We start from the raw sequence: 13,967 nt of genomic DNA, 5'->3' as shown, positions 1-13,967 counted from the left end.
GTTTATGAATTGCATAAATAATATTTATTACTAATATTTATTACTTAAGCCAAAAAATTTTTTCCAAATGTGGGTGAAACAAACAATGATCAGCAGGTCTGCATTAGTCTTTAACAAAATTCCAAAAAATTTACAATTCCAAGAAATTTACATTTCTTTACCAAAATTCCACTTGCCTTGTTTAACCTTGTTTAAACCTTGTTTAATGTATTAGGGGTGGCACGGTTCACAAAACCCACAGTTCGGTTCGTATCACGGTTTTAGGGTCACGGTTTTCGGTTCTGTACGGTTCTTTTTGTTATTTTTTCTTTTAATCTTCAACACTCCAGAAATTTCCTTCAGCATTTGATATACAACTTATTAGCTTAATTATCCACAATATAGGCTACAGTATTAACATGTTTGTAATGTAATCATGCACTAACTGAATATGACCTGACTTTAAGCACATTATTGGGACCAACTCTGAGTAAAAGCTAGGTGAGCTTTTGATACAGCAAGAGAGAAGACATTGATGATGACATGCTTTTTGTTTATTTGGCAAAAAAAAAAAGTGTTGGCGAGAGTGAATATTAAACCGCGGCTCGAGTACATTTATCAGCTGACTAAATCCTTCACACTCAATCACGCTGCACGGTTGCATATCTTTTGCTATAAACATTCCCAATGCTTTAGTTATGGCTATTGCCCTGTCTGACTGATCACTGAGAGGCTGCTTAAATGCTGCAGACAGTAGAAGTTGTTTCCTAACCGGCTCTCTCCTGTTTGTGCTTATCGACACATTGGCGTGATGTCTTCTCAAATAAACTGTCATATTAGAAGTGTTGCCATTAGCATATTGAATGCATTTTGCACAATGCTTGCACACAGTCGCAGTTCTATCTACTGTTTTATTTCCGTTGTCATCGTAAGTAACATGAAATCCAAAATGTTCCCACACACCGGATTTGAGCGACGCGGGCGCATCCGCCAACTCTGTGCAGCCTTCATTATCTCCTCCACTTGCCATTTCTGCAGCACTTCTTACTCAAATTTTACTGTCTATATGTATGTTCACGTGAAACTGTCTGAGGCGAAACTGAGCACGGGGCTACATTGCGCACACCGTGCGATGCACACACGAACCGAACCCGAGACAAGCGAACCGAACGGTTCGGGTGTTTTTACATGTACCGTGCCACCCCTATAATGTATTTACCAGTACATTAAACATGACAGTGTTTAATTTAATATTTTAAGCTAAAATATATTTTTAAAAAGTTATGTTTTGTTTTCTGTTGCCTTAACAACATCATTCAAAATATTTAGACTGCAAGGCTAGTAATGTTATTTTTGTACTGTGCAACATTTATTTTATGTTTGTATATAAATCCAGTATTCTAACTTCTAAATCGAATCTAAATCTGTCGGCAATACTACTTTTTAAATAAAAATCAACACATCTCACTGATGAAATATGTTTATTTTACACAATGTAATGCCCATTGAGCTGTATGGATGAAATGAAATGGTTGGAACATTGTGTGGGCAGCAGGTGATGGTTGGTATGACGGGGTGCTTTAATAATAGGTCTCCTTTTCCACCCAGCCTAAGAAAAGAAACAAAAAGAAATACACTTGAATATGCATAACATATATAACATTCCATCCAGAATGATGGATTATTCATATTACAACATGAAACTTTGCTCTTATATATGAACCCAGCACAGTGTTGTGATTTGGATACACATCTACAATACCTGCCAGTTGATCATGTTAAATCAAGAATTACCGTAATTTCTGGACTATAAAATGCACCCTTATATAAGCCTTATATAAACTGAATTTTACAAATATTTTTATTTTTAACATAAATAAGCCGCACCTGTGAATAAGCCGCAGGTCTACACTGAAACTAATGAACTTTACACAGGCTTTACCAAAAGACAGTGTCTGTTACACGGTGTAACAGGGGTGAAATACGTTGTGGCTCCTTTAAGAGCAGAGCGGTATTTTGGGAACAGCACGTCACTGCATTCTTCCGGTATTACCGCGTGTGTGTGCGCTAGTGATGGGAAGTCCCGATTCTTTTTTGCGAATCAGTTCTTTCGGACAGTTCGTTTCAAAGAAACCAGTTCTTTTACGTCCTTACGTCATGACGTCATGCATATCCAAATATCATCTCGGCGGATGAACATACACACTAAACACATTTAAATAAAGTCATGTCTATTGCATAAGGGCATATAGCTTATCTGTTTAAATTAAATTATCATCATCATCTTAGAAATGTTCCTTACATTTACATTTTGCACTAAATCACCCAAAACAGGCACTGATGTGCAAAATGTTGATGTTTTAAGTTGTTAGTAAATAAACTTTCATTTAAGTCCTCAGTTCACCTGTGCTCATATATCAGCAGCGCAGCACCAGCCTTTACAGTATGTCGAACGCATCTTATTCGGAGTCCAAAAAGTGTAAGTGTTGTGTGTGTGTGTGTGTGTGTGTGTGTGTGTGTGTGTGTGTGTGTGTATTAATGTCAAACAGCACACGTACTGCTCGGTAGGTCGCGCATGCTCAGTATCAACAATTCGTTGGTATCAGTAGTATGTCGGACGTGTCCAAAAGAAACGGTTCCTGATACAGTACTGGTGACTCGAGAACAGCAGTATGTGTGCTGCTCGGAATTGGCAGGTATGCGCATGCTCAGTGATGATCATTTGTTCAGCAGCATGTTTCAGTTTAATGTGTGTACTGTTGGAGAAACTAGAGAAGAACCCCATTCTTATGGATATTGATTTATTTTGAGTCGGATAGACGGTCATACACATTCAAAAGTGAGTAACTTGAGTAATTTTGTTGATTAGTGCTGATTTGAGACGCAAACTGTTTTGAACGATTCAGTCTGATTTGGTGAACCGGTTCGACCGGTTCACTAAAAAGAACCGGTTCAAATGAACGATTCGTTCACGAACCGGACATCACTAATGTGCGCGTGGAGACTGAGGATTATGTGCTCATTATTTTCTGATGCTCATTTCTAAGTTTCTTTGACTAACCCATAACGCTGTTGCCAAGAAAAATAAAAAAGCACCAGTTTTGGAAACCTGTCTGTGCTTATATGATTTCTGTTGCAACTGGAGTTAGCGAGCTCTACCTTCACCCAGACTCAATGCCTTACAACGACTTGTATCTAAACAGTAGCCGACCAAGAAAGTCATTGTTCACTGTCTTTCTCCTTCCTTTCACAACTATTTCTCTCTGGAGTTTAACTTTTTGCATCGTTGTGCGTTTAAAAATCACCATCGGTGAAAGCTTTTCTCCCGATGCCGTGCAGCTCAGAACACAGGTGAGGTGCGTTTTTTCGTTTCCGTTCGGAAATTTCATTGGTCTAATGTTATGGGGTTCAGTTTTTTGGCTTGAAGTTTTTTGGCGGGAAAAACCCAGGAAAAATTCATAAATAAGCTGCTTCGTTGTTTAAGCCGCGGGGTTCAAAACGTGGGAAAAAATTTGCGGCTTATAGTCCGGAAAATACGGTAAGATTTGTACATTATACAATGCAACATACCGCCTGGATTTCGCCTTAGAAGGTATCTTCTTGCTTCATCATAGAAGAAAATGAGGAGTGAATATGGTATAGCACATAACAGCCACCATGGTCTGTGAAGGTAAACACAGAGAATCAAACTGCAGTTTTACACAGATCCTTTTTTCAGATTTTAAGGAGTTCTTTTTCATTTGGAGGCAAGAATGTTAGAGAGGACTTACTTCAGTGGATACATTCTAAGAGCAACATCCATTCCTGGACAGTAGGATAAGAAGGCCGCCAGTGCGGTCTCTTCAAAAATACCAAAGATGAGGACTTTGTTTTTCCTTGGGGAAGAAACATACACATTATTCCTGACTGCATGTCATAGGATTTTGTTGTCTAAAAGTGAGTCATTTATTTACATACTTCATGCCCTGCTGCACAATGGAATTAACCCTGGTCTTACAAATGACCAAGTCTGCCACCTGCACGACAACTATACTGACAAAGAATGCAGTGTGGCATGTGTACTCCAGAATCTTTCTGCTCTCGTATGTCTGGAAAAATAGATATAAAGTGACTTAGAAACACCTAATATGTTTATTGATTTTGTTGTTATTCATTTATATCTTTATAATATATACCCATTGCTGGCCATAGCAATCCACCAGGTCATTATAATCTTTATTGTCCCAGTCTATACGCAGTCCTATCAGAGACAGAGGCAGGAATCCATTCTCAGCAAAGACAACAAAGTAGGTAAAGAACCCTGCTGCTGCCTGCATCATACCTAGTAAACAAGAGAAATGATAACCGAGTTACTTCTTTTTTTTCCCAAAAGAAATACAATACAAATAAATGTTTCTAAAGACTGTGTTTTGTGTAATAAGCACATTCTTACCAATCTGGCCATAAGCCATACTGATGAGCCTTTCATTCACCAATTTGTCTGTTTTGGCATTTCTGGGTTGCCGCTTCATGATATCACTCTCAGCAGCCTCATAAGCCAAAGAAATAGCAGGCACCTGTAAAAGTTTACCCCACAGTTACATATGATGTCATTTAAAATGACAACATTATGGTTTACAAATGATGAATTACCATATCGGTTCCAAGATCAATACACAAAATAGTGACTGTGCCCAGAGCCAGAGGAATGCCAGCAATGACAAAGAAGAGGAAGGGTGACATCTCAGGGATTTTACTTGTCAACGTGTATGCAATAGATTTCTTCAAGTTGTCAAAGATCAGTCGGCCTGGAAAGAGAATTATACTGGAATTAGAAGAACTGAAATATTCAGACAATAATGAAATTAAATTTAAGTGCCACCATGTACCTTCTTCTACGCCAGTAACAATAGAAGCAAAGTTGTCATCCAGGAGAATCATATCAGCAGCCTGTTTAGAGACATCAGATCCAGCAATACCCATCGCTACACCAATATCAGCCTTCTTCAGAGCAGGAGAATCATTAACACCATCACCAGTCACAGCTACAATCGCACCCTTTAAAAAGTAAGAGAAAATACCTATAAAACTATGCAGGTAAACAAACATTTTATAACAGCCTATAAATTATAAAACTATAAAACTATTGCCAGAAAATGGTTTTATGGTACCTGCCGCTGAAAGCCTTCTACAATAATCAGTTTTTGCTGGGGAGATGTTCTGGCAAACACAATCTCAGTGTGGTTTTTAAGGATGTCATCCAACTGCTCTGGTGTCATGTCCTTCAACTCTCCACCATGAACAACACAGGCCTTTGCCTCTCTAAATATAAGGTTATTTAGCTGTTAACTTTTAAAAGTAATACTACTATTAATAATAATATAACATAAATACTGTATATATATATATATATATATATATATATATATATATTATAAAATAATATGTATAAAACATTCTGCTTTACCTTCTGTTGACTTCTTCAATGGAAATGTTCAGACGAGCAGCGATGTCTTCCACAGTTTCACTGCCTTCAGATATGATACCCACACCCTTAGCAATGGCTTTAGCTGTAATTGGATGATCTCCTGTAACCATGATAACCTGGACATATGGGTAAATATTTAAAATATCTGCCAATGATCATCTAATCACATTTTTAAGGATCAAGAAGCTTAGCTTGAACTAAATAACTTACCTTGATTCCAGCACTCCTGCACTTAGCTACAGCATCAGGTACAGCAGCACGAGGAGGATCAATCATGGACATGAGACCAAGAAAGCACAGGTTCTCAGTGGGGAAATTTACTGTTTCTGTGTCAAATGAAAAGCCTACGGGGAACTGATCATCAGGAAGATTGAAATGGCAGAATCCTGTAAAATTGAAAAAAGGGTAAATTCTTCATGAACTGAATTAGTAAAATAAAAAAATGATCTTTTCACCCAACAGAATTGGAGCAGCAGTCTTATCAGACAACAACTCTAGCATGCTGCACACCATCTAATTGGTAAGACATTATGCAATTCACAATTTTGATAGCTGTTGTACAACAAACCAAATAGCTGCAAGTACAAATATACCCAATTTTATAGAAACCAATTTCAGCATAGTAAGTTCAAGAAAAAACACACTACAAGATCCAGAAATAATCTTATTTCTGGATATTTTATTATCTTCTATTAGGTTCTAAAGTTTGAATTTCTAAACATTAGATCACAATAATCCCGATGCACTCTGTTTTACCGAGACCTGGATTAAACGAAATTATTATATGGGTCTAAATGAGTCTACATCATCAGGATATGCTTATAAGCATGAGCCCCATCAGACAATTTGTGGGGGTGGTGTAGCAACCATTTTTAGCACCGTTCTTAATGTTAGGTGGAGATAAGGATTTAGGTTTAAATCATTTGAAGTGCTCGTTCTTAATGTTGTACTTTCAGACAAACCCCTACTATCTCTCGCGCTGGCCACCATGTACAGACCACCTGGGCCCTACGTTGATTTTCTTCAAGAGTTTGCAAATTTTCGTTCGGACCACTTAATCAATTTTGATAACATGCTGCTGGTAGGAGATTTTAATATTCATGTAGATGATGTGTATGGTTCCCTAGGACTCAGTAAATCACTTGTGGACTCACTAAACTTCTTTGGGGTTAAACTAAACATCACTAGGCCGACTCATCGTTTAAATCAAACAATAGACTTAATAATATCCCATAGCACAGACATTATTGATTTAAATATTCTACTGCAGAGTGATGACATCACAGACCATTACCTCATACTGTACACACTACTGTACACAGTACAGTATGAGGTACACACTACCTCATACTGTACACACTACCGGTAGTGCAGATTAGCCGTGTCTCACCACGTTATCGACTTGGGAGGACTATTGTTCTGACCACTAAGGACAGATTTATAGGTAACCTGCCTGATCTATCTCAACATCTTACTTACCCCTAAATGCTAATAATCTTGATGAAATGGCTAACAATATAGACACTATCCTTACCCGCACATTAGACACCATTGCCCCCATCCGATTAAAAAAGATTAAAGAAAAAACACCTGCACAGTGGTATAATAGTCATACACATGCGCTCAAAAGAGCAGCCTGTAATCTGAAGAAACTAAATTAGAGATTTTAACAATTGCGTTTATACGCAATTATACGCAATTGTATTCTCAGCTACAGACAGGCGCTAAACACTGCAAGGGCCGAGCACCTGAGCAAAATCACAGAAAACAACCAAAACAATCCCAGGTTAATTTTTATCACAGTGGCTAAATTTACTACCAATCAGATATCTGAAAAGAGTATTCCATTACAGTTTAGTAGTGAGGAATTTATGAATTTCCTCACTGAAAAAATATTTAAAGTATTAGAAACAATTGTGGAGGCCAAAAATTACAGACCCATTTCAAACCTTCTGTTTATATCTAAGATTTTAGAAAAGATAGTGTCTTGTTATGTACTTCTTACAAGGGAACAATATCTTTGAAGCATTTTAGTCAGGTTTTAGGCCACATCATAGCACAGAAACTGCACTAGTTAAAATCACCAATGAGCTGTTTTTAGCTTCAGACCAAGGCTAGATCTCTTTGTTAGTTTTACTAGATCTTAGTGCTGCATTCGACACTGTAGATCATGATCTTCACCTGGATCATGCACAGAATTACATCGGCATTCAGGGACAGCCATTAAGTTGGTTTAAATCCACTTGTTTTGAATCGAATACAAACTATTGCTACTAACAAAGCCCTAAATGGTTTGGCACCAATGTATCTATCCAGTCCTCTAACACACTACAATCCATCACGCTCTTTGAGATTTCAAAACTCTGGACTTTTAGAAGTTCACTAAAGGTGGTGGAGCATTTTCATATTTAGCTCCTTAACTTTGGAATGACCGTTCTGCCAGGGTTCGGGACTCAGACTTACTCTCCCAGTTTAAGTGCAGATTAAAGACGTGTATTTTTAGTGAAATCAACACATATCACATATCATAACCTTGTGCACCAGTACATCTGATAAAATGCACATTATCAACTTGCTTGTTAATATTATGAACAGCAGCTATGCTAATTCCTCTCCACTGCTTCTCTTTTTCTACCTATCCTAAAGCATTCTGAGGTTGCGCCAGCTACGGTTGTGTCCCACCTCATGAAGATAATGGAAGAGAATAGTTGACACCCTGAACTATCTAGAGATGTACCAACCCCATTTGAATCCCACTTCATGTATGAGTTTTGACATTGGACTTTTAATGGCTCTGGCATGGAGGAGTTGGTGTTGGATCTATAATGAACAGTCCCTCATACAGTACAGCAGTGGCAGGTGGTCAGGGCCAGCAAAGCGTTCTCTGCTATTTTTTTCTCTGCTGTTTGTTTCATTAAATTGTATCAATATATTCCCAACAGTTTATTCTCTTCATTTCGTAGCTTTCCTCTTGGCTGCACTGCTTCCAGCAGGTGTATGTGGATGTTAGATTTGTTAGATTTGTTCAATCAGATTTCAGCCTCTATGTGCTGCTTTGTCAATCTAATCTGCCCAGGGTCTGCAAAGTTTTTTTTTAGCGTCCACATTTTTGCGTCCTCTGGTTGGTCGGAGGGAAACTGTTACAGCCAAGTTCGACTGGCAAAACACGTGTGTAGTGCTGCACAAATTAATACATTTGAGTTAGACTTTTTTAGGCTTGTCCCAGCCCGGGAAAGGATTTGTTCTCCACTTCCAGACCAGTGAATATGAGTGTTTCTTGCTTTAGTAAAATGGTTTTCACCCTCCATAAGTGAAATGCCTCTCTCTCTATATAATGCCACACGTTGTTATATTGCGTGTTTGTATAGTATTGATGGTTTCTATAATTGTGACCTGATAGTGGTGGTATTAAGAGGTGGATAAAGTCAGGGAAAGTCCCCACTGAAGGCCGAGGTACCAAATGCACAGCCATGTACTGCAATACAGCTAACTGAGTAATCAATGTACAAAGAACAGATACCAGAAATCACTTTAGCAGTAATTCATTTGTTTTGGTGGGTCTGTCATACAGGGTCATGTATTAATAAATGCGCTAATACAACATACCTAGAACTCTTTCTCCAAGGCCTCCTAGCTTCATATATGCATTCTGGAATTCATCCTTCATTTCATCATCAAGTGGTTGCTCTTTTCCTTCAATTATAATAGTTGAGCAACGGTCTAGAATCCTTTCAGGTGCGCCTTTCATTAAAAGTAGGTGCTTGGTTTCTGAGGCGTTTGGGTTCTTGTGGATTGAAAGCTAACAAAACACAAATTGTATGCTGTTAATACTATGGACAAACCATAATCAAACAAACCAGCTTGCAAAAAAACCCTCACCTGGTATTTGTTGGTGGAGTTGAAAGGTATCTCAGCCAATTTGGGGTATTTAGCTCTTATATCATTCACTGAACCACAGCAGAGCTCAATACACTTCAGCAGGGCAGATTCTGATGCGTCTCCTGCAGTATTTCTCTGTAATGGTTCACAATAGCATACAGTTAAAATTAATGAAAGTTCCAGTAATTTGAATACACCATCACTTAGGAATTTAACTCAGTCATGCTCTTTGAACTGATGGCCATGAAAACCAATGGTTACTAGCTCCAGTGGGCCAAAAGAAAGCTCTACTTAGTTATGAAAAATGCATAATTCAATGTATAAGTAATTTTTTTTCTGTAAGGGGAACTATTGACAAAGATCCCAAGTTTTTGAATGATTTTCCTCAGAGCCTCTGTGAGCTTAATCTCTGTTCCTTTTAAAACACAAACTCTGTTTTCTTATCAGTTTCTCATCATTAACTAAGCAGTTTCACTTTTCCTATAAATTTCCTTATACCATGTATTGCTACTCTTAAGTTTTAGAAGGTTACAATATTATTTTAAGTTATTATGGGATTTATTGCTGTGCTCTAAATATTAGTTCACCTTTGATTACTGCAGCCACTGCAAACAAATGTTTTTTAATGCTGCTTTAATAAAAAATTTAAACAATTATAATTTCCACCTTAAGGATAGGAACATTGGCTTGATCGCCCAGGAAGACTGCACGGTTGCACAGCCCGGCTACACGAGCAAGAGCAGACCATGTAGCAGAGCTTCTGTCAAAAGTGGCTCCACTTTGGTCCTCTGTGGTATCTGCTTCATGAATCTGATTATCAAACCACATATGCGCCACAGTCATACGGTTCTGTGTCAGAGTTCCTGTCTTGTCTGAGCAGATGGTGGAGGTAGAACCAAGTGTCTCCACTGCTTCAAGATTTTTGACCAGGCAGTTCTTCTTTGCCATACGTTTGGCAGTTAAAGTCAGACACACCTGCGATGTGAAAGAATTAACTTAAAGTGTGTTTTTTTTAATCACAGTATTAAATCACATTTATCTAATTTTTATTCTATCTCTTAAAATACATAATAGTTAAACAAAAATTTAACATACATAATATTAAACTTACAGTTACTGTAGCAAGCAGACCCTCAGGCACATTAGCAACAATGATTCCAATAAGAAAGATGACAGCTTCCAACCAGCCATAGCCAAGAATGAGAGATAGGGTGCAAAATGTGACACCCAAAAACACAGCCACAGCAGTGATGATGTGAATAAAGTGCTCTATTTCAATGGCAATTGGGGTCTTTCCCACCTCAAGGCTTGAGGCCAGGCTAGCAATTCGACCCATCACAGTACGATCACCAGTGTTAATGACAATACCTGTGGCAGAACCTTAAGAGGAATTGCACATTAAGAGCAATATGTGATTAAAATTGGCTAATCAATTAAATTAATTAATTTATTAAAATAATTTGTAAATATAAGTAATGTGGAATGCATTTATTTTCAAGTTTAATATTTTACGCAATGCACATTGTCACACTACATCTTTAAAGACAACATGAAGAAGAAACCATGACAGGAAACATAGTTTCCTGCATATTCAGTGGCTTTAAATCATGTAGGATAAATTTTTGTAGTTCTTGCCATTTCAGAAGCTGTGTTAATTATATTTTATTATATTAGTATATATAGTTTTAGTTATACTTAAAAAAAAAAATATTTTACCTTCAACACAGTTTGTTGAAAAGAATGCAATATTCCTTGTCTCCAGTGGATTATCATGGGAGAACTCAGGAGAACGAGGTTGGGGTTCAGATTCTCCAGTGAGAGATGAATTATCAACCTACAAACATTACACAGTTCACTGTTTTTTTTTGTTTTTTTCACATATAAATACTTGAGAAATGCAATATGCAACTTTAATGAAAGAATGAAATGATACAAATTATATGAAAATTAAATACAATAATAATTTGAATCTTTCCTCAAGTATTTGCTGTGCTTTTTTCTTAGGATGTTGGGAGTCTTACCTTACATCCATGTGCAGAGATTATACGCAGATCAGCAGGGATTCGATCTCCACCCTTGATCTCAACCAGGTCACCAACAACTACATTCTCAGCTTTGATGTCCTTCTTTTCACCATCACGGATTACTAGAGCTTGCTGTGTATAAAATTTAATTATGTCAGACATTATTACATTTCCAATAATATTGCATATCACTATTTGAATACCTGTGGCACAAGATTCTTGAAGGAATCCATGATTCTTGAGCTTTTAGCCTCTTGGTAATATGAAAAACATCCAGTGATCAACACCACTGCAGCCAGAACAATACCCAAGTACAGCTGAAGGAAACAGCAGAAATTAGTACAATATTTACAGTACATGTTGTAACTACACCATACAAGCTTATATATTTAAAATGAAACAAAACACCTTACATTATCATTTGTTGGATCAGTCTCTGTAGACATCTGAACAGTAAAAGCCAAAAAACAAAGAAAAGCTCCAATCCACAACAATGTACAAAATCCACCAAAGAGCTGTCTGCAGAACTTAATCCATTCTGGGGTTGTAGGAGGAGGCGTCAGAGCATTGAGTCCATCACGTTCCAGGATCTCGTTTGCACGGGCACTGGACAAACCCTTACAATAATACAAGTTTTGTGTACAATTTATTTTTGCTGTGCTTATCTTTCTTAATAAAATGTTTATTTGATATACTATAATAATAATAATTTTTTTGCATACCCTATTGAGATCCGTGCCATATTTCTGGTGGAGTTCATCACAAGACAGCTTGTGATCATTCTATAAATGAGCAGTACACCGTAAATATAAAACCTATAAAACATCATACAAATCATGTAAAATATGTTAAAGGTAATATATGTCTTACCAAATCAAGTTCTTTCTTCAGATCCTCCTTGTTTTTTTCTTTACTGTCCTTTTCAGCAGCCACCTTGTATTTATCATTTCCCCTCTGTATAAAAATAAACATCAAAGTAAGAGAAAAGTATATAACATTCTTTATTTTAAAGACATACTTAATGTCTTTCTGTGGAAACTTTTTAATTTTATTAAGATATCATTAGTGGGTTATCATCAGGTATCATAAAGAGCTTGTGCTAGTTTAAAGCACATTATGGATTCAAAAACTTATCCAACAAATATTTTCAAAATAACCCTTTAGGAGGCTATAAGAACTAAATACAAAACAAAACATTAAAATCAGTAACTCACTCCTAATCCCATTTTATTCTTTTTTATTAAGATGTAGCAGCTGTCCTCCTCCCTACAGTCCTCTAGACTGTGCCCTACAGATGCATCAGAGGTCCTGCATCACCAAATCAGTTTCATAGATCTTTATACTCCTTACTTTATCCTGTCTGGTGGGTGTGGTTTGCGTAAAACTGGATATAGGGGTAGGTAATTTGTCTACATGAAAACAAATCAAAACAAAAACAAAATTATTCCCTCAACATCTTAGATGTTTCTGGAAAATTATTAGTAATACACATTGTTTCTATACAGGTAGGTGACGCTTGAATTATTCCTAAACACGTTCTTCCTGTTACTGTAGTCTAAATGAATTTGTAAAACACAGGTATCCCTTAACTACGAGCAACAGCAGATATTTTTTTAAGTTTTAAATAAGAAAAAAGTTAATCTGTGTTTTTTTTAAACAAAATGTATATTCAATTCAATATAAATCAATTCAGTTCAGTTCAATTCAATATATTTAATTAAGAAATGTATCTCTATATGTTTATTCCTAATGAGCAAGCCAGAGAAGATCAACATTAGCCATAATAAAGCCAAGAATTTAAAATATATTTATGATATGATAATTATTAATGAATAAAAATTAGAACAGACATAGAATTCTAATTTAAAAATAATTCCTTGAAATGTGTTTCTCCTTTCTGAAAGATACTGTGTTTGTGTTGTTCCAAGATTCAGATTTAAAATAGTTTGTACTATTTTAAAGTACAAATGAGTGTTTAAAATTTCCTAAGAGGCAACTAGACTTCTTCAAGTCTTGGCTGAGGTGCTTGGAATTCCCATGTTATCATCATTAAAGGCACCATCTCTAAACTTAGAACCGCTTACAGCTTCAGGTGCTCCTCATAGAATCCTAATTAGGACAATTAGTAAATCAAACGATTCGGGGACCCTGGTGGTCTAGTGGTTAGGATGTGGCACTCTCACAGCTGTGGCCCGGGTTCAATCCCCGGTCAGGGAACCAACCCCAGCCACTCTTAGTGCCGGTTCCAGGCCTGGATAAATGGGGAGGGTTGTGTTAGGAAGGGCATCCAGAGTAAAAACATGTGCCAAATCAAACATGCGGATGATCCGCTGTGGCGACCCCTAATGAGAGAAGCCAAAAGAAAGTTTAGTAAATCAAATGATTCTAGAAGTCATTACATTAGTTTCTGAATTCTTTCATACTGTTTAGCGTGAAAGTCAACTTGCGGTATGTAGACCCACTGGAATTCTGGATTTCTCTGATTGCCTTGCCAAATGAAATATATAGTAATGTGTGGAAATTTGACAGACAAATTGATTATCTTTAGCTGAGGTGCATTTAAACCCTTTACCTGAACAAGTGATCAATGCATTTTATAACAAAGGGCACAGTTTCCT

At 37.0% G+C, this 13,967-nt stretch overlaps 1 protein-coding gene across 1 annotated transcript; it reads right to left on the bottom strand.

Moving 5' to 3' along the window:
• Nucleotides 1-1,443: 1,443 nt before the first annotated feature.
• LOC310715684 (sodium/potassium-transporting ATPase subunit alpha-1-like) lies at nt 1,444-12,715 on the bottom strand. Its single transcript, XM_083522293.1, has 22 exons — nt 12,564-12,715; nt 12,220-12,303; nt 12,072-12,131; nt 11,763-11,966; nt 11,553-11,666; nt 11,347-11,481; nt 11,042-11,159; nt 10,437-10,705; nt 9,992-10,300; nt 9,326-9,460; nt 9,053-9,245; nt 5,657-5,832; nt 5,426-5,562; nt 5,130-5,280; nt 4,848-5,016; nt 4,612-4,766; nt 4,412-4,535; nt 4,155-4,300; nt 3,937-4,067; nt 3,750-3,854; nt 3,550-3,641; nt 1,444-1,588 (listed from the first exon to the last, which is right to left on the bottom strand). Exons 1-22 carry the CDS (start codon nt 12,573-12,575, stop codon nt 1,560-1,562), a joined length of 3,048 nt encoding a protein of 1,015 aa, XP_083378419.1. The 5' UTR covers nt 12,576-12,715; the 3' UTR covers nt 1,444-1,559.
• Nucleotides 12,716-13,967: the final 1,252 nt, after the last annotated feature.

This window comes from Silurus aristotelis (assembly GCF_946808225.1).
Source record: "Silurus aristotelis genome assembly, chromosome: 20".
Lineage (NCBI taxonomy): Eukaryota > Metazoa > Chordata > Actinopteri > Siluriformes > Siluridae > Silurus > Silurus aristotelis.
Note: the sequence above shows the minus strand (reverse complement) of the source record. Positions and strands in the feature narration are given on the sequence as shown.